Source organism: Myxine glutinosa, chromosome 1 (genome assembly GCF_964187855.1).
Source record: "Myxine glutinosa chromosome 1, kmMyxGlut1.1, whole genome shotgun sequence".
NCBI lineage: Eukaryota > Metazoa > Chordata > Myxini > Myxiniformes > Myxinidae > Myxine > Myxine glutinosa.
Genome location: NC_136261.1, coordinates 205,065,777 through 205,091,941, shown reverse-complemented (window position 1 = coordinate 205,091,941; position 26,165 = coordinate 205,065,777). Strand labels below are relative to the sequence as shown.

The window sequence follows — 26,165 nt, the reverse complement described above, 5'->3', positions numbered from 1 at the left end:
GCCTCTTGCCACTATTTTACCCATCACTATGGCATCAGTAGGTTAGGTAGTTGGTAGTAGGTACCATACGTCGTTCAAAATGACACCATTTGCATTCTGGATGAGATTAAAATTTATAAAATGTACTTCTTGATTAATTCGGTGAATTCCGTCTCTACTTCGGATATTTCCGGCCGTGAAAAACTATCCCCTACGGCCGTGAGATTTCTAAAAAATAATTCTTCGTCAATTTTAGAATATTTGACGCCGTCTTCAGCCTCCGAAACGCGGTAATAAGCTTTTTTGAAATACTTTTTCAAATGCTTGAATCTCATTGGTTCCGGTGTTTCGTGAAGATTTTCGTTGAAGATAACCAGGGCCCGTGCGGGCCCGGGGAACGAGGTTGGTCTTAAAGTATTTTAATTACAAATTAGAGGTGCATAAGATTGTGAATCAAACAAAGACGGGTGAAACAAACTCCGATTGAACTTTTTCGCAATTTTTTATGCATACTTCCGCATCCGCAAGATGGCGGCCTCCATGGAGCGATTTGGTGCGTCAAAGCTTCGAAATTCTCAAAGGATCCAGCAAAATCTGGCTTTTCAACATAATACATGCGCGTTCATTCACAACACCGGCTTCGCCAGCTATTATGAAAATATGGAGAAAACAAATTAATAATTTTGTAAAAGGTCAAAAGTCAGCATCACCTAAAATCATAAATTTTCATCCAATTGACCTGAAATTGTAATATACCAATTGAGCTTTGTCATCAAATTTTCAACAAATCTTTATTATGAGAATATGAAGAACGAACCACCACCTTTCGAGGCCATTTTCCCCCGCAGAGCAGGGGTTGGTCTTTTTCGGGCACCGTGGTCCCCTTTTTGAAGCAATGTTTTATGGCCGGATGCACTTCCTGCCGCCAACCCTGTTGGTCGCCTCTTGCGACACACAGGGAATTACCAGTGAACTGGTACTCAATTTGCCGACCTCGGAAGGATGACAGGCTGAGTCAACCCCCCTGGCGTTAATTCAACGATCGACCGGGATTCGAACCCAGGATCCTAGGATCCCAAGCCGGCACCCTAACCGCTAAACCAACACCAGGCTAAATATGAGAATATGAAGACAAATTAATAATTTGGTCAAAAGGATAAAGGCAAGTATCACATACAGTCACATGAAAAAAGTAGCTTTTGAAAAAGTAGCATTCACTTTACCCCATGTAAAGTTTTGACTTTTTCAACATATTTCAACATACAGCTATTTGATCTTCATTTCAACAATATTGATAGACAGATAAAGGTGATATAATATAACAAATATCATGAAACATTTACATTTTGTAGTCCATTGTATAATTTAAATAAACATAAATGCAAATTTTGCATGTGGAAAAAGTAAGTACACCCTTACATTTATCACTACTTCAAATTCCTAAAATGAGAATCAGGTGCACCAGCTCAGGTGCAAATAATTAGAACATCGTTAGAGAGGATCTTGGAGGAAACTGTCTTATTTAAACCTCAGACATTTAGTTTGGTTTGCTCTTTGTTGTTGAAGTGTGCGGCGTCACCATGCCGAGATCAAAAGAGCTCTCAGAGGCCTCAGAAAGAAGGTTATGGATGCCTACGAGTCTGGGAAGGGATTTAAGAAGATCTCCAAACAATTTGAAATCAATCATTCGACTGTCCGGAAGATCATCTACAAGTGGAGAAGATTCCAAACAACTGCCAACTTGTTCAGGCCAGGCCGCCCCAGCAAGTTCAGCCCAAGAGCAGACCGCAAGATGCTGAAAGAAGTCTCTAAGAACCCCAGAATGTCATCACGGGACCTACAGGTAGCTCTTGCCACTGTTGATGTCAAAGTGCACGAGTCTACCATTAAAAAGAGACTGCACAAATTTGATCTACATGGGAGGTGTGCCAGGAGGAAACCTTTGCTGTCCAGAAAGAACATCAGGGCAAGACTAAAGTTTGCCAATGAACACCTAGGCAAAGACCAGCACTTCTGGAACAATGTGCTCTGGACAGATGAGTCAAAGGTAGAGCTATCTGGCCATAGTACCAGAAGACATGTTTGGCAAAAACCAAAGACAGCATTTGACCACAAGAACCTGATACCAACTGTAAAGCATGGTGGTGGAAATATTATGGTTTGGGGCAGCTTTGCTGCATCACGGCCTGGGCAGCTCACCATCATAGAATCCACTATGAATTCTTCATTGTACCAGAGGGTGCTTGGGGATAATGTGAGGCCAAATATCGGAAAGTTGAAGCTCAACCGAAGGTGGACCTTGCAACATGACAATGACCCTAAACATACCAGTAAATCCACCAAGGAAAGGCTGAAAAGAAAGAAATGGAGAGTTCTGGAATGGCCAAGTCAAAGCCCGGATCTAAATCCCATCGAGATGTTGTGGGGGGATTTGAAACGAGCTGTGCATGCAATTGTGCATGCTGTGCACAATTTTTTGTTGAATAAATTATTGCAAAGTCAATTTTGCATTGTTTTTTGTTCAATTAGAACCTTTATCTATAGATACTGGTTAAATGTTATACTGTAAAATACTGTAAAATACTGTAAATACTGTAAATGTTAAAACTGTAAAATGATACTGTAAAAATGTTTAAAAGATTTTAAAAAACATTTCATGGGGTATACTTACTTTTTCCACATGCGAAATTTGCATTTAAGTTTATTTATATTATACAATGGACTACAAAATGTAAATGTTTCATGATATTTGTTATATTATATCACCTTTATCTATCAATATTGTTGAAATGAAGATCAAATAGCTGTATGTTGAAATATGTTGGAAAAAGTCAAAACTTTACATGGGGTGTACTTACTTTTTCACGTGACTGTATAATCGTCCAATTTTTACGGCATAGCCCATGGGGCAGAGCCTTCTATAACAGTGTTTGTCCGTCTGTATGTATGTATGTATGTATGTATGTATGTATGTATGTATGTATGTCCCCTCAAACGTATACCAATCAGAGCTGAGAATCTGGTCACATGACAGGGTGATGTGATTACGTCTGATGTCATTACAGCGGTGCAGCTGCTGACTCTCCACACTCCACATTTTGATTTATATGCCGTTCAGGCCGAACATATCATCGAACCTGTCATATATCACAATCGCCATGCTCTACATTTACGTTTTTCATTCAGTGTGAAAGAAAAACAAACCGATTGTTAAAATGACCATCAAATATCGAAAGCATCGGCATCTTTTCCAACAATCCGGTACGTATAGGCCTTCGTATAGGCCTTCGGCGTTATGACTCGTCTTCCGACTGCTTCCAACAAATTAAGCCCAGGTTTCTTAATACAGTAGTGTACCGTTTCAGTAGTATCGTTTAAGTAATAATAATAATAATAATAATAATATAGTAAATATAACGATACCATTTATTCCCAATGTCGTGAATGCAAAGTTGATGGATTGAAGCGGTGTATGGTTCATGATCAATGATGATCGGTGTTCGGCACTAATATTAATAACCGAGGAAGTAAGGAATTCACCTCGGTTATTTGATAGTAATATCATTTTCGAAATAATGATAACGTAACGATAATATTATAGTAAATCTAATTGTAACACTAATCCCTTCGTAGTGACTGCAAACGTAGTGGAAGTTAAAATATATCATGTTCTACATATTAAAGAAGCTGCAGTTTTGTGTCCGTTATGTCATTGTCTATGATGTCATTACGACGGCTGACTCCACCGACCGACATTTTAATTTACAAGTAGGCACGTACTCCCACTCACTATGGGAGCTGCAGAAAGGGTCATTCCTCTTTGGGGTATATAGATTACAGTCGATCTATGGTTGGGTCTCAAGAACATTGGGTGTGTATTCATTTACCAAGTTTCTTGTGGAGAGATCGCCAAGTGGTTTAAACATTCGAGCAAGCACTCCATTCAAAACCCTTAAGGAACGGCTGGCTTGGCAAGCGCTAGCTAGGTGCTTGATAAATGAGCACACCTCCAACCCTTGTGGGGTGTATAGATTACAGTAGATCTTCGCTCAGTTCTGTAAGTAAAACTTACCTCATGGATGTCTGGATTCCTCCAAATTTCTTTGTTTAATGTTATAAACAGCATTAGCGACTGTTTCAAAAGCTAATAATATGTGTTTATGGTTTATAATATTTTACAAGCCTGGCTAATTAGACAAAGCTACGTCACTGTTAGACTTTTGGTCTTGTTTTTATCCATTTGACCTGATATGTTGGGTTACTGATTTGGTCCACCAATCGAAAGGTAGAAGCTGCTTCTTTTTTTTCTTTTTTTTTAGATCACAAGATCAAAGGTACAGTTTGCATAAAATCGTAAATTTTCATCCGATGGGCCTGATATTTTAAGAATTTACATATTTGGTCACTGAATTGTTTCACCAATCAAAAGCTAGAAAGTGCTTGTTTTATTTATTTATTTAAGAACAAAAAGTTAAAGGTCAAGGTGGCATAAAATCGTCATTTTTCATCCGATTGACTTGAAATTTGAGCAGGGGTTGCATATTGGATCACTGAAGCCTATTGATTTTGAGGTGAAAAGGTTAAAGGTCAATTTTTGGGGGGATTTTATTTTTACCCTCACCTGAGGAGAGGGTATTGCATTCAATTTCTGATTTTTGTCCCATCTTCTTGCTTGATTGCCAAAGTGTGTTTTTTTTTCTCCAGGGTGTAAAGCTCTTAGAGGAGTGCAACACAAATCATGCACCCTCATGTAGGCAAATTCCTCAGACAACACTGGACTTGGTTTCAGACAATCATGGCTGCTTCTTCTTCTTTCGTGTATCATCAGATGGCCAGCTCAGTGTCGTGCAGCCATGCCCTCGTCTCTGGTCCTACGTCGAAGAGGCTGGCTTCTGAAGGTGGTCTGTATAGGGGGCAGGTGGTAATTATGTGTTCGGCAGTCTTCTCAGGCTCGCCGCACTCGCACGCGGCGCTGTCTGCCAGGCCCCACATCTTCAGCGATGATTTGAAGCGGCCGACCCCTGTACGTAGACGGTTCAGCAAGGTCCATTGCAGGCGTGGTAAGTCTTCTCTTACGACGCCACCTCCTGGGTCCCAGATGTAGCGGTGGATGCGGGTGGGCCCAGCCGTTTCCCACACCTGCTTCCAAGATGCCGCCAGCCATGCGCTTCTAGACAGGTCCTCAGGGATAGAACTGAGCATCTCTTGTGCCGCTGGACTTGGTTTCAGACAATCATGGCCGCTGAGTTTGGGGGATGTGATGTTACTTCCCAGAGCACTCTGGTTACATTTTCATTTCTCTTCTTCGATCCTTATCAGTTTTTTTTGGTGTTTTCCTTGATTTTCTGGTTGTGTTTAATCCCAAATTTTCCATCCAATTGGGGAATTGCAAATTTTCCATCCAATACTATAGTGTCTATAGAATGTCTACACCCTCTTTCAAAATTTTCACCTTTTGTTGCCCCATGGCCTGGAATTAAATTGCATTGAATTAGACTTTTTCCACTTTTATTTTCACATCATAACCCATAACTTCCAAGTGAAAAACAAATTCTACAAATTTCAGAGAATTAATTAAAAATACAAAACGAGAATATCTTGGTTGGATAAGTGTCCACCCCCTTTATAATAGCACTTGTAAATTAGCTCAGGTGTAACCTACCACCTTCAAAATCACACACCAAGTATATTGGCCTCCACCTGTGTTAAATTATAGTGATTCTGATTATTTCAGAGTAAAATCAGCTGTTCCTGTAGTTTCCCTCTGCTGGGTAGTGCATTTCACAGTAGACTCAACCATTAGCACCAAGGAGCTTTCAAAAGACCTCCAGAATAAAGTTGTGGAAAGGCACACATCAGGGGATGGGTATAAAAATATTTGAAAGGCCTTGAATATCCCTTGGAGCACAGTCAAGACAATCATTAAGAAATGGTAGGTGTATGGTATCACCAATATCCTGCCTTGATCAGGCCATCCCTCCACACTGAATGACCAAGCAAGGAGGAGACTGATCAGAGGTCACCAAGAGGCCAATGGCAACTTTGAAAGAGCTACAGGCCTTTATGGCAAAGACTAATCACTGTGTGCATGTGACAACAATATCCCAAGCACTCCACAAGTCTGGCCTGTATGGTAGGGTGGCAAGAAGGAAGCCGTTACTCAAAAAGCCCACATTGAGTCCCGTTTGAGGTATGCAAAAAACCACTCTGGAGATTCTGAAGCCATGTGGCAAAAAGTTTTGTGGTCTGGAGAAACCAAGATGGAACTTTTTGGCCTAAATGCAAAACGTTACGTTTGGCGCAAACCCAATGCAACACATCACCCAAAGAACATCCCCACTGTGAAGCATGGTGGTGGCAGCATCATGTTATGGGGATGTTTCTCATCAGCAGGGACTGGGGCATTTGTCAGGATAGAAGGGAAAATAGATGGAGCAAAATACAGAAAAATCCTGGAAGAAAATCGGCTGCCCTCTGTAAGAAAGCTGAAATTGGAACGGACGTTCACTTTTCAGCATGATAACGACCTGAAGCACACAGACAAAGCTACACTGGATTGGCTAAGGAACAAAAATATAAATGTCCTTGAGTGGCCCAGTCAGAGCCCCGACCTAAATCCAATCGAAAATCTGTGGCATGACTTGAGGATTGCTGTCCATCAATGCTCCTCATGCAACTTGACTGAGCTGAACAGTTTTGTACAGAAGAATGGGCAATTATTGCCCAATCAAGGTGTGTAAAGTTGGTAGAGACCTACCCCAACAGACTCACAGCTATAATTGCTGTCAAAGGTGCTTTCACCAAGTATTAACTCAAGGGGCTGGACACTTACCCAACCAAGATATTCTAGTTTTGTATTTTTTAAAAATCAATTCTCTGAAATTTGTGGAATTTGTTTTTCATTTGGAAGTTGTGGTTTACGATGTGTAAATAAAGGTGGAAAAAGCCTGATTTAATGCAATTTAATTCCAGCCTATAAAGTGAAAAAAGGTGAAAATTTTGAAAGGGGGTGTAGACTTTCTATAGGCACTGTATGTGCGAAATTACAGAAGCATTGGTTGTCATTGTTGGAAGAGTGGAAACAGTCATTCATTTCCACTTGAAATTCAATAAGGTACTGCAAAGTTGGATCTAACATTTGATTGAAAGGCATAACTGGCATCCTATCAAAGTTAGGGAGATGATTTATTGAGGAAGATTGTGGCATGTGATGAGACCTGGGTCCATTTAGTAGTTCCTGTCAAAGTGAGCCAACATGGAGTGGAGTTATTGTTTGTGATAAAATAAATTTGATTACATTACTGTTTGATTCGCCTTTTAATCACTTCATTTTGGCCTATCATCTTTTCTTATTGGTTCTTTCAAGTACGTATGAACTACTCTTTCCAAATCCTGTTCAATGTACTCAAATTATTGCTCTGTTCAAACATTTAAATTCTGCTATTCTTTTCTCTCTTTGTCTTCCTGTTTCTTTTCCTTTTATTATTTTTTTTCCCAGGGTTACTTCACACTTTCTCAGATACGTGCTCTGTACTCAAACCCAGGATCTTCACGGATCATGAGCACGCGACACCACCTGTCCCCTCCTCCCCCCACACCACAACCTTCCACAGAAGTGCGTGGCATCAAATATGCTCGTATATTTTAATGTTCTTATTAAAATGCTTGTGGCAACATTGGTTGCTATTTTAATGTTATCTACAAATAATAGAGCGATTCCTTCTTAACATGTCACACAATTATAACAATTATTGTGTTAAAAACCTGATCATGGTCGAGGTTATCAAGCACAGGTGAGTATGTCTCCAGTACATATAGTCATTGAATGATGAATTTAACTTCTGATTTTTCGTCTTGCCCTGAATTGTTTTTCTGACTTTGTCTCTTCTTGTCTATGTCCTCCTTCCTGTCCACACCAATTCATCCCACTACTTCTTTCGCATACTAATTGTTTAATTCCTCCCATGGTTTATTTTTTTCTCATGTCTCCCCCACACCACCCTCCACCCCTTTCCCTTCTCTTCGCTCGATCCAGCCATTTGTTTGTAGCAAGGACATTCCATCATCTCCTCCTGTTTTGCTCACCCGTTGCTCCTCCAACTTCATTTCTAGCCTCACCCCTCCTGTGAACCCCCCTTCACCACCTTCCATAAATACCCTGTCACCCCCCTTCATGGATTTGCCTCAATCGTCATGCTTCGATTATGCTTCACCTCTGCCTCCCCCGCTTCCTGAAAAACGATTCCAAAAGGTACATTTATTGCCTAACACACTCCTTTGCACTTTCCTTATTATTATATCAATTCAAATTTCTTTATTTAATCCTCAAACCCAGCATCCTCTTTCAGCCGTTAAAAAAAAATTAACACTTTGTCTTTACAAGCATGTCATGCCATGATGGGTTGTTTATCTGTGCATAACTGGAATTTTGCTCTGCCTATCCACATACAAGTTGAGCTCAGTTTAAAGATTGACGTTTCCATCTGACCACATAACTATTCCCATCTGATCTGATCATTCCCAATGGATAATGACATTGTTCACGCGGTCTTCCAAACTCCTTAAAGCCCTGGAAAAATGACAAAGCATTTTCCAGCATTGAAAGTCCTAGAAAATGTATCCAAGTCCTTGAAACACCTGCAAAATTGAGAAACTTGCGCAAAAATAAATAATCTGCCAAGCTACCAGTCAGAATTGTTAATTCCACTGGTTTCTTTAAGAGACCATTCCCAATTTTAATTTCCTCCACGGATTTATCAAAGCTGAGCCAAAATGGTTTCTCATGTGTCTTGCATAAATGATGTAAGCACTTTCGGAAACTCTTGATTAAGCATGAAGTAGGTACTTAGCATGCCTCACTACTAGCATCAAAAATTATGGGTAGTACAGTCTTGTAAGCATGCTAAAGTCTGAAGCTTCTTTATTTGCTTGTGTGTGTATGTATCTTCTTTATTTGTTAGACATCATACAGGCATAGATGAACACTCGTTTTACCCTGCGCACATTACACATCATGTGCAGCGAATCTCACCTCCGTGCACCTTGTATTTATTGTTACTAGTACACCCGCTCACTACGGGAGTGGCAGGAAGGGTCATTCCTCTTTGGGGTATGTAGATTACAGTCGATCTATGGTCGGGTCTCAAGAACATTGGGTGTGTGTTCATTTACCAAGTTTCTTGTGGAGAGGACGCCAAGTGGTTTAAGCATTCGAGCAAGCACTCCATTCAAAACCATTAAGGAACAGTTGGCTTGGCAAGCGCTAGCTAGCTGCTTGGTAAATGAGCACAACCGGGGCTTCCTCCCTTTCAATTTTGTGTTAAACAACAGGAGCGAGCTTCAAAAGGCCGCCACCTTAGTGACATGAAGGGTCATGCTATTAACCCAACCCTTGTGGGGTATATAGATTACAGTAGATCTTCGCTCAGTTCTGTAAGTAAAACTTACCTCACGCATGTCTGGATTCCTCCAAATTTCTTTATTTTGTGTTATAAACAGCATTAGCGGCTGTTTAAAAAGCTAATCATACATGTTTGTGGTTTATAATATTTTTACCTCTGGTAGAGGCCGTTGCTCCCATGAAAACGCCATGATAAGGTATTTATAAACATTGGCACAACGTTTGGTCAAAGAGGAAAAACACCTTGGGGATGTGGGATATCATTAGTATTCATATAGTTTTGTAATAACATTATTTTTATTATCTAATATCATTATCTATTATCTATTATCTATTATTATTTATTATCTATTATCTATTATCGACTATTATCATTCGTTTTGCTTTTAAAAGCGTCTTTTGAGCCTGGTGTTGGCTTAGCGGTTAGTGGGGGCCGGCTTGGGATCCTCGGATCCTGGGTTTGAATCCTGGTCGATCGCTGAATTAATGCCAGGGGGGTTGACTCAGCCTGTCATCCTTCCGAGGTCAGCAAATTGAGTACCAGTTCACTGGTAATTCCGTGTTAATACCACAAGAGGCGACTAACAGGGTTGGCGGAAGGAAGGGCATCCGGCTGTAAAACATTGCTTCAAAAAGGGGACCACGGTGCCCGAAAAAGGCCAGCCCCTGCTGTGTGGGGAAAAATGGCCTCTAAAGGTGGTTCTTCTTCTTTGGAAAAACGCCACAATAAAGCTAACTTAGGATTGATATACACCTCAACACGCATCCCCATTGGCAGCAATGGTGGGGAAAACCCGCTTGGGGGAGAAAACCCCCTTGTGTAGAGGGGTGCAAATTAATGCACTACAATCTTCATTGTGTAATCCTTAGTCATCCTGTCAAGTTTGTTTGAGATTGGATGAGTAAGGACGGAATGTATCGCAGTCAAAAAATCATCAGACAGACAGATGGACAGACAGACAGACAGACACCAAATGGCGTATTTTAGTATGATGTTAAAAAAAACATTGCTGTACACCACCCTTGAGGCTCGATTTGTAAGTTACCATCTACAATTCCAATAGAAGAGACATAATTACTCCTTTATGGAAAATGTTTTTTTTTCGAGTTTTTTATCCTCAAAAAAAAGACCATAGAGAAGACATAGTCTTGTTACATCATTGGCCTTTAAAACCATACTCAAATCGTCGTCATGAAGGTGGACAGACAAATACACACTATTTTATATAGGTGGATATTTTCCCAAATCAATCCAAATATTCATTTATATTGATTCGTTCTATCAAAAAGCAGTAGCTTGGATGATTTAATTTTTTGGGAAATTTATGTACCAGTGACATTGGAAAATCCAATGTACACTTGTACATAAAGCATATATTAAAGTCCTGGAAAACGGCTTTTTTTGTCTTGGAAAACTCCTGGAAATTTGGTGTTCCATGGCTGTGCATCCATATTATCACAATATCACATGTCCAGGTGAGAATTCCCATCTGCTCACATTGCTAGCTCATGATCCTGGTATCCCAGGCTCATATTGTAGAAATATGCTTTGTTGAATTTTTTTTCTTATCGTCTTCCAACGTCCTTTTGATTCATGTTAAAGTACAGTTTATTTATATCTTTCTTCTACACATTTTGTCTTACTTTATTAAATCAATGAGTGTACATGAGCAATAGAACATCAACAAAAGTTAGTTACCATAGAACAGGTCGGCATACAGTGATGGGATTGAGAGATGGATGTTGATGCACATAACATTGAAGCCTAGGGTGTCATCAAAAGGCATCTTGTGTGGCCACAAGGCAACAAAGGACTGGAGGTGAAGCCAAGGATTGGAAAATTAAAAGCAGATTCAGATTGGAAGGAAATGGGTGAGATGGACTAACGCTGTATTGAACATGGCAGGGGTCAGGCCAGATGTAAGACTATAAAAGACTGGGTCATGCCAGTGGTCTGCAATGGCAAATAATGATACCCAGAGGTTCAGCATACAGAAGAAAACGTTAGGTTTATCTGAAGGGCCTTCGCCTCAACAAAGTCAAGGAGAGAATGATGAAGAGCTACCACCTTGTACAGTAATCCAAAAATTATGGACACACAAGTTCTTATTAATTAATTTTGGGGTACAATAAATTATCACAGAAAATACAAAAGAAAAGCAAGGAGGTGTGCAATGCATTCGTATTTTGTTTGTGAACAGCTCAATACCGCACCGTAGGACGAACGCTCGATAAAGGATTAATTTTGAGTTTGTTTCACTACCTCCGAGGCACTACGCAAAATACAACTCATAATTTTGATAAAAATTCAGTGAATCACAATAATCTTGTTCTTTTTGTCAAAACTTGCACATAAAAGAGAAATCTGTGTACAAATGACACTTATGGCACTAAAAGCATTTAAATCAGTGTGCATTAATAAATATTATATTGATAAATGTTTCAATAAAAAGTGATGGACAGCATAGATTTTTATTATGTAAACAAAATCATTCTTCTGCAACATTAACAGAAGTGCTTTATTAAGTTCCACTATAACATGTAATGTAAAAACAGATAATCACAAAATGTGTATGGTAAACTAAAACTGTGTTTCTAAAGATGTGACAAAGCTCTCTTCTCTTCTAGAGGGAACTTTTACATGAGATGCATATACAATATTAGCATCATGTCACTTTGTATGTATAAAAACATGTACAAACACCTTTTAAAACATTCTGTTGAATTAGTCACCTCCAGATAACCAGTTTAAACCCCAAACCTTACAAGTGTGATTTCATAAATGTCACGAGACAAACAAATCAAACAGCTCTTCTGCCAATAAACCTTTCCTACTATTCATGGCATGATTAAAACAGTATTAAAGTATCTTAATTGGTATTTTAAGCAGTGAACATTTGTCATGGCCTATTAAGTCGATTGAAGAATTACTTCCTCCTCTACATCACTCTCCCTATCACTTGGATCATCTTCGTCATCACTACACTTGTACATCAAGTGATGGCAATAATAACTATAACGCCACTCAGTAGAGCGCATACTCCCGCCGTGGGTCAAGTTGGAATAGTACGATTTCACAAAAGTTTGAGGGAGTAGTTCAGTGACAACACAAGACAAGACAACACAAGACAGACACTGCACAGATATATATATAGAAGATAATGTTAAAAAAAAAACAAGGCAATTTCACTTACATTTTCGGATTCAGCGTTCAATTCCATATAAGTGAGTGTATTTTGAGGCACGTGTGACTTCAAATAAAATTGTAAGCCAGGAAAACGTTCGTTTCATTCCTTAGGGATACAACATGTAAAACTGGCCCAAACGTGAAAACAAAACTCGCTCATTTTAAGTCGTACAAGCTAATGCGACCACTCATTCTTCTGGGAAGAATCCCGTGCACATGCTTGTCACATTTATAACACCTAAGTCTTTATAAGTTCATCAAATACTGACGCTGCGATTGACATTCCCTGAGGTAAATGTTCATGTTGATATCTCTTCTAAGGTAAAAAAAAACAAAAAACAGTTTTAAAGCATTATACGTATCAAACGATACATTTTATGAAATGGGGAGACCGAATACACACTTTGGTGGTTTTAAAATGACAGAATATGTCTTTATTAGAAGAAAAAAAACAAAGAACCTTGAAGACGACGCTGCTAACAAAATACACCGCTCTAACGCAGAAGCACGAGTTTAAACTATTTACAACAAATATGAAAACTATTTTCATATCACAATGTTAAATATAGAAGATAATGTTAAAAAAAAATGAGCCCTATCTTCCAATGGTAAACAATCCTTCAAAAAATTCCTGGATCGGGAATAATATCCTGAGCTTCACCAAAAACTAGTCAATTCTTCCTTATCCCAAGGGCAATCATCCCACCAACATTCATCCAAATGCGTTCAGAACTTTTCCAGATATCTTGTTCACAAATACACGAACACACACACACACACACACACACACAACACACGGACACGATCGAATGCATTACTCCCTGGCGGGAGTAATAAATAGCCCTGAGTGGGCTGATGGTCATCTCTTGAGGTTGTAGTTCAGACATCTGCTGATTTGGGGGAACCCCCATGGGAGGCTCCCTGATCCAAAATCGAAAAATGCAAGATCGATCGATCCTGTGAAACATCAAGTATAATGACTGTATCGCGTTTCAGAGCAATCGGTTGCTACAGTATATAGGGGACGAGTAGGTATCAGAAGATTCCAGGGGTAACTCCCGCCCATCCCCCCCGACCGCCAACTGGTATGTGAAACCACAGATAGCAGCGAGACTTGTAGCAGGGATCCCCTGTACTGCATTCTTCCAGTAATCCTGTCTTGGTTAAACTTCCAAAATCCAAAGTTACCAACTCAACCCTGATCTTCTTTGCATGTTGTGTTTCATCTTCTTTTCTCCTCTTTTCCAGATCATTAATTCCCTTGCTTATTGTCCTCAAGAGTTGTCTTATTGTCTCCAAGCTTATTGTCTCACTGCTTCATTCCCTTCTTTTTATATTAATCCTAATTTCTTTACTGAATCCTCAAACCCTGCGTCCTCTCTTAGCCGTTAAAAAACAAAAAAGTAATACTTTGTCTTCACCTGCATGTCCTGCCCTGCGGGGTTGTTTACCTGACGAAAGTTTGCATAGCTGGAACTGCTCTGCTTATCTACAATCTTGGCTTAAAGATTGGAATTCCCATCTGCTCACATTGCTATCTCATGATCCTGGTATCCGAGGTTCAAAGTGCAGAAATATACTTTGTTTATTTTTTTCATGCCCTCCATCACCTTGTTATTCCATGATCCTCAGTGTTGTAGAGAAAGATATGAAGAGTTCATTACCTCTTCCACCGAAGATGTTATGTTTTCACCCTTGTTTGTCTGTCTGTCTGTGAGCAGGATATATCAAAAAGTTATGGACAAATCTTGGACAGGTCGGGTGTGTGACAAGGACCAATTGATTAGATTTTGGTGAAGATCCGGATTAGGATCTGTGTTTGACATTTTAAAGTGATTCTTCACAATTGAGAGATAGGGCCAAAAACGACACATAGGGTTGTGGCCCTGACTTTGTGAAGGCGGAGGTACACCATCCTGGATGTGGGGGATCTCTGGATCACTTCTGGGAGATCGATCGGCTGTCTCTGTGCCACGGACTTATTCGAGAGAATTGTCTGGGGCTATACAACAACAATTACATGTTATAAAATATATTTTTCACATGTTTTACTTCATTTTATATCCTCATTGACCCTCACAGATAGACATGCAAAATGTTTGTGAAGGACAACATGCTGTCTTTTGATTAAACCCGTCAGTGAAGAGACGGAAGGCACGTCTAGTATACGTTAATGTACCCTGCATCTCTTCATTATTCATTCCATATCACTGTTCTCTTTTTCCTATGCAGGCTCCCCAAATTGGAAGCACTTTACCAAGGCCAATGAACCCTTCAATTTGGGATATTGAACAGCGGAGTCACGTTCTACTCAAAGAGAAAGGTACTGCTTTCTTCTGTTTTCAGCTCATTCATATACATTGCTAATCCTATAATAAGTCAATGCATCGTTTTACAAACGAAGTTAAACTTTATTGTGAGATGCTAAAACAACTAGAGAGTTCATAGAACATAGGTTTAGTGTTATTGCAGCGATCTTGTGTACAATACATCCCTTCTTTTCTACCCACGTTAACCCCCACCCCAATCGCCCCTCTTTCCAAATTTCTTGTTTTCCCTCCTGAGAGTTTCCTTCTTTATCCATCTTGTCACCCCATGCATCTTCTCCTGCCCTCCATTCCTCCCCACACCCATTGTTTGTCCAAGTCTCCCTCTATCTTGGTCTTCAACTCTGCTGTTGGTGTTTCACCCCTCTCTCTCTACTGTTACTTTTATCCTGTTGGGTCCTGATCTGTTTGTACTCGCTCTTCCACAAGCCTCGAATATGCCGACAAAAAAAAATCGCCCTTAAATTGTGTACTATACGAAGACAACGTTGAGTCGCAGTCTAGTAGATGGAGGCCTTATTGATCACCTCTTCACTCAGATCGGCACCCTCTTCACTCCGATACTGACCCTCTCACATGCCATACCCTTTCATGCTATTCATCAATAAATATATAGCATGGCTCTTGTAAGAGTTATGTAGGCAATTTGTGTTCTACCATTGTTCAAGAATTTAAATAAAGGTTTAAAGAGGTTTAAGCATTGTGTTGGCTTAACTGTTAAGGTGGCTAGCATAAGATCTTAAGGTCCTGAGTTTGAGCCTCTGTCATGCCGTTGATTAGCACCAGCTGGGTTCACTCAGCCTGTCATCCTTCCGAGGTCAGCAAAATGAGTACCAGATTACTGGGAAGAATGAGCCATTCGAGTATCCTGCGTCAGAGTGGTGACCCATACAGAATTGTGCCCCCCAGCCAAGGCAACTTTCTTCGTGGCCCTGTGCGTCTGAAGATGCAAAATGAGTGGTCTTCTTCTTAAAGAGGTTTAAAGGAGTATAAATGAATTAATTCTGGGGTTTTCCACCATTTTACACAGTATCTATTACACTGCCCTATCGAATGAATGTAGGGATTGTTATGTGATGGCAATACTGTTAGCTACTCTTTAAATCAATGAACATCATCCCTATCTTGTTTAGGACCTTTTTTAGACTGTAGTTTGTCATCCCTACATTGCCTTTTTAATTTAGCATAAATTTTTTTATTAACTTGTTTCTGTAATTTTTTACAATGTGGAATAACACAATGGTATATGGTACTCAGAGGATACCCAATCTTGGAGGAAAAGTGCCAACATATCTTAGTCAGCAGAGTCAAACACTGCACATGTGTTCCTATATTGTCTTACGTAACCCTGACTGTATCTTGCAGCTCTGTCTTATTGCTCATTTCTCAAAGAGTAATGTCTTCATCCAGCCTCATGCCACACAATGACCTGCATTTAGAAATGCCCAAAATAACTGATGTGGTTTCCCTTTAACCAATAGGGCGGGGACAGAGGGAAGGGGCGGAGCCTCTCGAGGAATTTATGCATGGCCGGACACGTGAAAGACACTCTCGTGGGTTTTACTGTTTTGCTTACTTGAAGTGTCAATAAAACTTATTATACACTCGAAATGCAAATGTCCTCGATAAACGTCTATGAGAGTACGAAAAAATACTCCAACCTTTGTTTTGTATCAGTGGGTGGGGCCGACATTTTTTTTATCCACGTCATCCCTCCTACGTTAGTACGTAGAGTCGACGGTGCCAGCGCACTCTCTGATAACAGTTTTGTAAAATTAACTTCAATGAAGAACTTTATCAACACAAGATATAAGTATTTATCTGTAGTATCCAAATCCTGGTTCTGAGAAATCAGAAGACCTCGGTAATAGTAGAGTAGATTCTCGCCAGACAAAAATACATCACTATAAATCATCAGAAAGACGTTAGTCAAACACACTGTACACGTGACATGCTTTCTTATCTGCGCATGCGCATAGCAAGGTTCAGAGTTGATCGAGTAAGCGTGGGGAAGGACGTAGCCTTGTCAAACTACGATGGTTGGTTTAGTACGAGAGAACATGCTCTCAGAGAGTATCTGTAAATATTTAACTGTAGAAATGAACTGGAGAAACAAATTATAACAAAGGATTCTGCACCAAGTAAAACTCCAGTCATTGCCATTGAGAGAGGCCCAGCTCTGAAAAACAAGGCATTCCCCGAGACATGATATTTCTGCTGATATTATTTGATCCCACATAACATTATCACGCATAACGCCGACCCGGAGGCAAATGTGTCTAACGGCTCCGCCCCCATCAAGCTGATTGACAGTCATAGCGACGCCAAGCCCAGCCCTATTCTTTCACATAGGAATGTCGTTTTACGGACTTTTCATGGAATCCTTTGAAGCTATGAGAATTATAATACCAAAGAATGTTGCAGGAAGTAAAACTCTGTCAAATGGTAGCAAAACCATTGCCATCGATAGAGGCAGCTCGGAAATATGCCATCTGAAGAAGATTATAATTATTATTATTATTATGAACAAGAAGATGAATTCCCGGGTTTGACCGATCCCGCTTTTTTGCTTTATTTTGATTTTGCCTTGGTCTGGAGAACTGAAACGTGATCCCTACCTCGGCAATCAGCTGAACAGACCAGGTAGGCTCTCATATGTAGCATAAGTGAGTTTTTAAAGAAGATAATCCAACGTTAGTTTTGTATGTAGCAGATGGGAGTAACATTTTTTTCCGCGCCATCCCTACATAGAGAGTACTGGCGTACTCTGATACTATGTGCAGTGGTTGCCGCCCTATGGTTTGTCCGTTCTCTATCCTTTTTAAATGCTGAGCATCAAGCAAGGAAACTTGACGCTCAGCATTTAAAATGGATGGAATTGATAGGCTTATCACCATTTGACAAGGCCATTAATATCCATTTTAAGGCTTTGGGTAATAATTTCACATGAAGTTAATTGGCACAAAATTTGGCTTCAAGGCAGAGGGTCTTGTGGTGAGGCAGTTGCTATAAAGCAGCTTACCTTCTCTTCATGGAAAGTGAACTTGACCGAAAACAACTTTAGATAATGTATCATTTCACAAGGCCCACACAAGTTGTCAGTCAGCCAGGAAACATAATTTGGCTCATTGCAAGGTTGAACTCTCCGGACATAGTCCTTCCTTAGTCTTTGGGGCACCTTGTTACCTCCAGCACCGAAGGTGGATGGAGGTTTGGTGGATGGAGATAATGTTTTCACCACTGTTTATCTGTCTGTGAGCAGGATATCCCAAAAAACTATGGATGTATTCATATGAAACTGTATGGAATGGCTGGGTGTGTGACAAGGACGAATTTATTCAATTTTGGTGAAGATGCGGATCTTTATCTGAGAATTTTAAGTGATTCTTCACCATTGAGATACAGGGCCAAAAACTATACTTCAAAAGTTGTGGACAAATTTGGACAAAAACATAGTGGATGAGTTCAGTAGGTGACAAGAACAAGCCAATTGCATTTTGGTCCAGGTCCGGATGCAAACCCGGCCTATCAGTGGGATACAAGATGTAAACTGTTCAGCCTGCTGGAGGAATGTGCACTACCGAGTGCCGTTCTAGTTGAGTCTGTTTCTGGTATGTGCTCTCTCCCCTCTTTTTCACAACACATTGCTCCACTGTAGACTTTGGTCGAGATATGACAGAATGTTTGATCTCGCGTGGTGCATTTGCCTCCAAAGCTCATGCACTCAACACATCTCTTTCTGTTCCCACCTTTAAATAAACTGCCTCTTGGACATTGTGACTTTCACCTGAGGATATTGAAAAAGCTTTGACCGTGCTGACCTTTGCCGAGGAGATTTGCTGAGAACCTTTTCAAATCCTGCTCTGCTGCTCTTGCTTTTCTTCTTTCTGGTTGCTTCAACTTGTCTTCAACTTGGCCTGAAGGCAGCCAAAATCACTTCCGTACACAAGAAGGTGTCAAATACAAATGTATTTAACAATAGGCCAGTAAGCTTGCTTTATGTTGCAAGTAATGTCAATGAAGCAATCATCTTAAACGACATTAAGTCTCTCCTGTTCTCGAATGACATGATCTTCGACCATCAGTTTAGATTCTGTCCCAGTCAGCGAACTTAGTATTTACTGCTATGTTTCTCTCAGAAATGTATCGAGGTCAACTTCCTTCCTGGCTCACTGGTTTCCTCCATTCACCCAGTCAATGAGTAGGCCTCAATGGTATAATTTCATCTCCTCTCCCAGTGGAACCTGACATGCCCTTCGTTTTCCTCTTCTACCATCAAAAGATCTCTCTCTCTGGAAAACCCTCTTTCTTTTTTGCAGATGACACTGCATTGTGTCAGATAGAACACTACCCCACGGACAGGTAGATGGCAGCTGCTGTCTGTCTGTGAATGCAATTCAATCCCACCAACATGCCTCCACCTCCGACGGACCTAACTCTTAGGTTTTTTTATTTATTTATTTTTTTGTATACAATATCGAGGCTCATGTAAGAGCTAACATTAATGACCAAAAAAAAACGACACATAAGACGAAATAAAGGGAGCGGGAGACAAGATGGGGAAAGAGGGGGAAGCACACAAGTACAACATTTGAGAGCAGGGACATTGGGAGATCTGTGGGAGGAAGAGGGCTTGAAGGGAGGAGGCCTGGGAAGGGGTGTGTGGGGGGTTGGAGAGGTAAAAACCACATGGACACAGCTTGGACTTCCAGGAAAGAAGTTGGTATTTCAGAAAAGTGGATCTGGGGCGAATTAGCGGGGGTAGAAAAGATCAAGGTTTTGGATGGGGGAAGATAAGAGATGGTGGTGAACAGCTGTTTTAAAGATCTGGAGGGAGGAGTGGGATTTTGATGATTTATGATTGGTTTCCTTGATGTTTTCACGCCACAGGTATTACAGCATCCTGGCCATGCATGATTACCTTGGTATAATAATATTTTGATTCCATTTACCACAGTTCTTATTATTACAAACTCTGAGTGAGATTGTTTCTATGTAATGAGGTTTTTAGAGATGTGGTGGGATGTTATGTTATCGGCACAACCTTTGACTTGCTACGTACAATCAGTGATATGCCATACAATCCAAAAATTCTGAATCCAAATCTCCCAAGAACTTGCTGCCTGTATACCTCCGCCATTAGCGAGACCACAGAATCCTCGACAAGCCACTACATCTCATGATTATTGTGTGGCCATTGGCAACTCAAGGGTGGGCCGTTATGATGTTTGTTTCTTCCCCTCCACTGCCAAACTCTGGAACTCTTTACCTTCACATGTCTTTCCAAACACTTGTGATCTTCCCCTTTTCAAAAAGCAGATTCTCTGCTTTCTCAAAAACTCCAAGACTATTCTCTCATTCTTTACTTTTCTATCAATGCAGCTCTTTTATTTAGGCCTGGCTTCGATGAGGATGACATACTCTGTGCCTGGAGCCTTCTACATCAAAAAAAAAACTCACATTCTCACCTGTCTCTCTGGAAGGATCATTTAGCGAATCAACCTCTCTACTTCCTTGCTCAATCATTGGAAGAGGTTAAATCCCTTGAACAATTATGGGCCTCAACATCAGGCACAACCTCTTGGGCAGACCATATATCAAAGCTGGCCTCCAAAGTCAGCCTCAGACTGGGTATCTTGCAGGCGTGTCAAGTCCTTCCTTGGTAGGCCTGAACTTCTGATGGCTTACAAGACTGCTATTAATATTAAAAGGATACAATCACATTAATATTTTAAAACTCTTTGGTTGTTTGTGTAATCACAGGAATGGTATTTGTGTGGTCGGCAGTGCATGCTGATTAACATTTGTGGAGATAGGACTCAAATTAGTTGCTCCATACCAGTTAAAGGCGTAAATAGTGAAATCTAGTCTTAAGGAGAGATGTCCTCTCAGTCCGTCCTGTGATGGGGGTTGAGTGCGTGAGCCTTACTGATGAACCCGATAGACAGAAGCGTATTTGCAGATCGTCGACTATTCTCTAGCCTTGACACTTGTATGACATTGGGACATTATCTATTCGACGCTGCAAAGATCCGTCCATGGGGTGGAGGCGGTAGGTGACGCGCTGTTTGACCATTGCGTGATGAGGAGCTTAAGTCATAGTGCTGATTGGCGTCATCTTTTCCTGACTGCATTTATTTAAAAAACCCTTTCGTGTTACCATAGGAATGGTGTTAGCATGGCGACACATGCAAAATATTTGTGTGGCAATGACCTTGCCGGGACATTAATTTGTCACTCCGCAACACTTAGAGGGTGAAAAATGAAATCTCAAAGGAGACATCCTGGGAGGGATAAGGAGTGGTTCTGTTGTGCTTTTTCATTATTTGAATCATAAATAATTCCAACTGTCTTAATATAATATCGAGAAAATGAATATATCTTTCCCAGAGAAAGCTAAATGTTTAATATCGAGCGAACTGCAGTTTATTCATATTTAATAAAACTCATTTTTCAAATGTGTCACAATCTCAAGAATGTCAAAAATGAAATGGTTTCCGAGATCAGTGGTCATACTTTGACTTTTACTTAATTATATCACCACACCTATCAGGAAAGGTTATTTTTGCAGAGAAAGATTGTCTTAAAAAAAAAAGACTTTCAAAGCAGAAGGTCTCAGTTCCAGCTTACATGGCCAATTTCAGGAAAAGGTCTACAACTTACTCCTGCGTGAATTATTACTGTGTTCAGAGCAGCCATGATGGATAAGATTTAAATGTTGTCTTCTTACTCCCTCACAGCCACGAACATTGATCACTTTTAGAAGTAAAACGAGACGAAAGGATTTTACATTTTGAAAGTATGACATTTTAAAACTCGGTTAGACTCTAAAAACAATTTTTATAAAGGCTTCGTTGTGCTTCTAAAATTGCCTCACTCAGTCTTGGTACTCACTCAGTATGTGAATTGGATGTTCGGTGTTTTGTTACCCCACGCGCATAGCGCAAAGCGGGGGAAAACCATTAGTTTGTGTGTCCGTCAGTCTATGATCGAGGGACTAGTTGATGTTTTCAATTAAATTCCGTGTTTTAATCCCTGCAGAACTCAGCCTGGTGTTGGCTTAGCGGTTAGGGTGCCGGCTTGGGATCCTAGGATCCTGGGTTCGAATCCCGGTCGATCGCTGAATTAACGCCAGGGGGGTTGACTCAGCCTGTCATCCTTCCGAGGTCGGAAAATTGAGTACCAGCTTGCTGGGATGAATGATCCCGTTGTGTACCCCGGTTTAGAATAGGTGCACCGTATCCCTGCGCATCGTCAGAGGCGACCAATGGTTGGCGTCAGGAAGGGCATCCGGCCATAAAAACATTGCCTCAAACAGGGAACCATGATTGTCATGGGGCCCGCAAGGCCAACCCCCGCTCTAGCGGGGAAAATGGCCTTAAAACGATCATTCATTCATTCATTCAAACCCTGCAGAACTCGAACCAGCTTGTTTGCACTTTCGAAAACCTGCGGTTTAGCAGTACTTTGGCCCTGAATTTGGAAAAATTGCTTCAGGCAATTGCTTCAGTATGTCTGTCTGTCAGTCAAAAAAAAAATCATTCAAAACAGGAAACTTATTCCTTTTAGGATCGTCATAAAGGACACAAACAACAGACAAGAACTAAATTATAGTGTGAAATAAGGTAGTGAAAAAGACTGTGTACCATATTTCAAATGCATCGATGGTGGTAAACTTCCGATTCAATGCTTTTTTTCTTCTACAGCCTTTAAATCCTCGCTGAAGGATTACAACCAAACTTGGCACAAGTATAGACTGTAATACAAAGAAGAATATTATGAATGGATTAAATTTTGGGTGCAACGGGTCAAAGGTCATGCACCCTTTGAGAATCATTGTGTAGACCATAACTTTTCTTTTATTTCAGCTGAATTATATATTTTAACCCTCTAGAACAGAAATCACCTTGTTTGTATTTGCAAAGACTTAGCTTAACAAAAGCTTAGCTTAAACTAACTTAGCTTAAACTTAGCTCAGCTAACCTAGAATATGCAAACTTACCTTAGCTTAAACTTAAAGGTTTAGCAGTACTTTTTTTGCAAAATTGTACATGGTCCAGCCAATTAAATTTGCCGCTTACATTCTCAGGGCGGGGGGGGGGGGGGGGGGAATATCAAGACTCAGACAAAATGGAGGCGCCTAGCGATGCAACGCCTGAGCTAATGTCCAAGTAAAAAGGGAGGGTAACCCTTCCCATGTCTTTTTTTTCTCTCTCAAGACTGTGTAGGGTAGGTAAGGTGTTCTATTAACTCTCTAGTTTTCAAAGTTTTTCACACTATTTCTCTTTCCTCAAATTTTTTTTTTGAATCTTTTTCAACCCATTTTCAATCATGACCTTTTCAGGAGATCAGATAATTGAAGAGCAGCGAAGGAGACTTGGAGAACTTAGACTCAAGGCTGCAGCTGAGGCTCAGAGCCAATGGGCAACCCTGCATCCTCCTCAATCAATCCCACCACCTCCTGTACCATTTGGATCCAGGGATCTGGATCTGGGGCCAGGTTTCCAGCCTTATGACTCCCTGAGCTTAGACAGCTCAGACAGTGTGGGCACCAGCGTTTCAGCCTCCACGTCTACATGTTCCCCTGATGCTTCAAGGTACTGTACTTATGAAGTTAGAGCATCTTTCCAACGTTATGTTGTTCTTAAAGTTCCCCTCTCTTCACTCACTTTTTTGTCCACATAGCTAAAGTGCATGATATTCCTAATTTGAGAAAAGCTAAACTGTTTTCTTTACTTCACTTCAACAGTGCTGGAGAAAGATCGCGTTTGTGTGAGCTGGATCAAATGTTGAGTGATTCCCAGGCAGAGAACTCCCTTCTTCTGCAGAACAAGGTTATTGGTCTCATAGCTCCATCAGTTTGTTTTGATACCTGTTCTTTTAAATCTCCACAGGTCAAATGGCTTGCATACCCTGTAATTCTGATCGAAATGAGTTCACTCTTGGATCATATTGTCCATGGGCCTGACAGGTTAAGTGGTACAAAATTGAGGCACCAGATAATCTTGAAACTAGTATTTTTGTATCCTGTGGACATCAAAAAAATGTATTATAGACTTTCCTAAAGGGTAGCTAATTATGGATTATATTGGTTTATGTCTGCAGTATCACTATTTACGTCATTGCTTTGCATATTCTAGATGGGTTTTGATTCTTTGTATTTTCTGAAAATTTTATTAATATTCACAAAATTTGGAATGTATGTACTAATCGCATTGATGAGTAAGATGAATAACTCAAATATCTTCAATAGTGATAATACCTATTTTCAATTTTAGCTCACCTGGAACGAAGTTCAGGGGAGCTTAAGCGATGGTGTGTCGTCAGTCCGTCCATCCGTCAGTCCGTCCGTAAGCACTTAAAGCTTCTTCTCTGAAACCGCTGAATGGATTGTGACCAAATTTGGCACAAATTATATTTGTTGTGTTGTGACTAAAGTTTGTTCACGGCATTAAATAAGTCGGGGTATAAGGGGGTTTACTGGGGGGTCAAAGTGCATTCAGGTTTGACCCCCAAAATAGGAATTTGCTTTTTTCTCTCAAACTACACACAATATTTCGATGAAACTTGACAACAACCTTCATCACCCATGATGTAGCGAAGTTTGTTCATGGCTGGAGAAAATCGAAATTTTAAGGGGTCTAGGGGGGCCAAAGTGGGTCCAGGTTTGACCCCCCAAAATAGATATTTGCTTTCTTCTCTGAAACTACACACACGATTTCAATGAAACTCGACCATAACCTTCATCACCCGTGATGTACCGAAGTTTGTTCACGGAATTTAAAAAAAATCGGGCCCTGAGGGGATATATGGGGGGGTTGTCCCCCAAAATAGATATTTGCTTTTTTCTCTCGAACTACACACAATATTTCGATGAAACTTGACAACAACCTTCATCACCCGTGATGTAGCTAAGTTTGTTCACGGCACGAAGAAAATCGAAGTTTTAAAGGGGTCTGGGGGGGGTGGGGGGGGAGGGTCATAGTGCGTCCAGGTTTGACCCCCAAAATAGATATTTGCTTTCTTCTCTGAAACTACACACACGATTTCAATGAAACTCGACCATAACCTTCATCACCCATGATGTACCCAAGTTTGTTCACGGCATTAAAAAAAAATCGGGCCCTGAGGGGATGTATGTATGGGGGGTTGTCCCCCAAAATAGCTATTTGCTTTTTTCTCAGAATATACACATGCAATTCTGATGAAACTTGACCACAACCATAATAACCCGTGTTGTACCAATGTTTGTTCAAGGCATTGGAAAAATTGGGGTCTGAGAAGGTATACAGGATGGGGGGCTGGAGCGGGAGTAAGGGTTGCCCCCCAAAATAGGTATTTTTTTGTTTGTTTGATAGTCTATTGATTATGTTAGTATGCTTCTATATGCTGCTCTGTCTTCTAGAAACCATTCAAATTGGTTTAAAATACCTGTAGTCAGTGCAGTATACTGTTTATTCTCCAGGTGAGTGCCCGGGGTATTGCCCCTATGTTTAAATATAGATTTGAGAATCTTCGGTCAGTTCAGTCACTGGACTGCCACTGGTAACATGCAACCCAGTGCTACCTGCCGCATGGTCTAAACTCTAAACCGACTACCCTCACTGGCTTGCCAGTGGGGAGGCTGACTGTGACGCCCTGCAGGACTGAAAACAACACCTGTTAAAGGGCGGGTGAGCTCTGTCCGGCAGACAACATCCAGTAAGGAGACGGTGTCTCCTAAAAAGCATCCATCTGGTTGGACCGGTTTTTTAGGTAGTAGGTTATCGACACCAACCTCTCAGGGTAGTACTAGTGTTCTGACTTAGGTGAGTTAAAGTGGTGCCGGGAACCATCTTACACTCTCCGTGTCAGGATTGCTGGTCTTACTTTCTGTCTCACTCAAACTATAGCTACCGGGCTAGTTTCAATCTCTCTTGTAAACAAACATCATACACTTTTCATCTCTTTTGTTTGAGGCCTGGCCTCGATGAGAACTATGCAGTCTGCGACTGGAGCCTTCAACATAAGAATTTTTTTTTTCATCAAATCCCACACTGTCCTCTTAAAATCAATATCTGCATATCACTATGGTTAGACAAATTGAGCATTTCAAACTTAACACAAGAATATCTACTTCATCACGAATGTATCATCTGTGCATTTCATAATTGTTGCAAAACTCAAACAATACATGGATTTTGACGATTAAAGTACAGAGCCTAGGGTGCATCCAATGAAATCGAGCACAGATATGCAAAAGTATTACACGACATGTCAAAGCTCTAGTCAC

General features: G+C 40.6%; 1 protein-coding gene across 1 annotated transcript in view; it reads left to right on the top strand.

The window, feature by feature from the left end:
- The window catches only part of LOC137433112 (uncharacterized), a 129,552-nt gene that overhangs the window by 86,520 nt on the left and 16,867 nt on the right, over window positions 1-26,165 (top strand). The window contains exons 11-15 of the mRNA XM_068125570.2: window positions 7,478-7,594; window positions 8,015-8,230; window positions 14,799-14,889; window positions 23,238-23,490; window positions 23,643-23,727. Coding sequence (XP_067981671.2) covers window positions 7,478-7,594; window positions 8,015-8,230; window positions 14,799-14,889; window positions 23,238-23,490; window positions 23,643-23,727 — 762 coding nt within the window. The remainder of the gene's footprint in view (window positions 1-7,477; window positions 7,595-8,014; window positions 8,231-14,798; window positions 14,890-23,237; window positions 23,491-23,642; window positions 23,728-26,165) is intronic.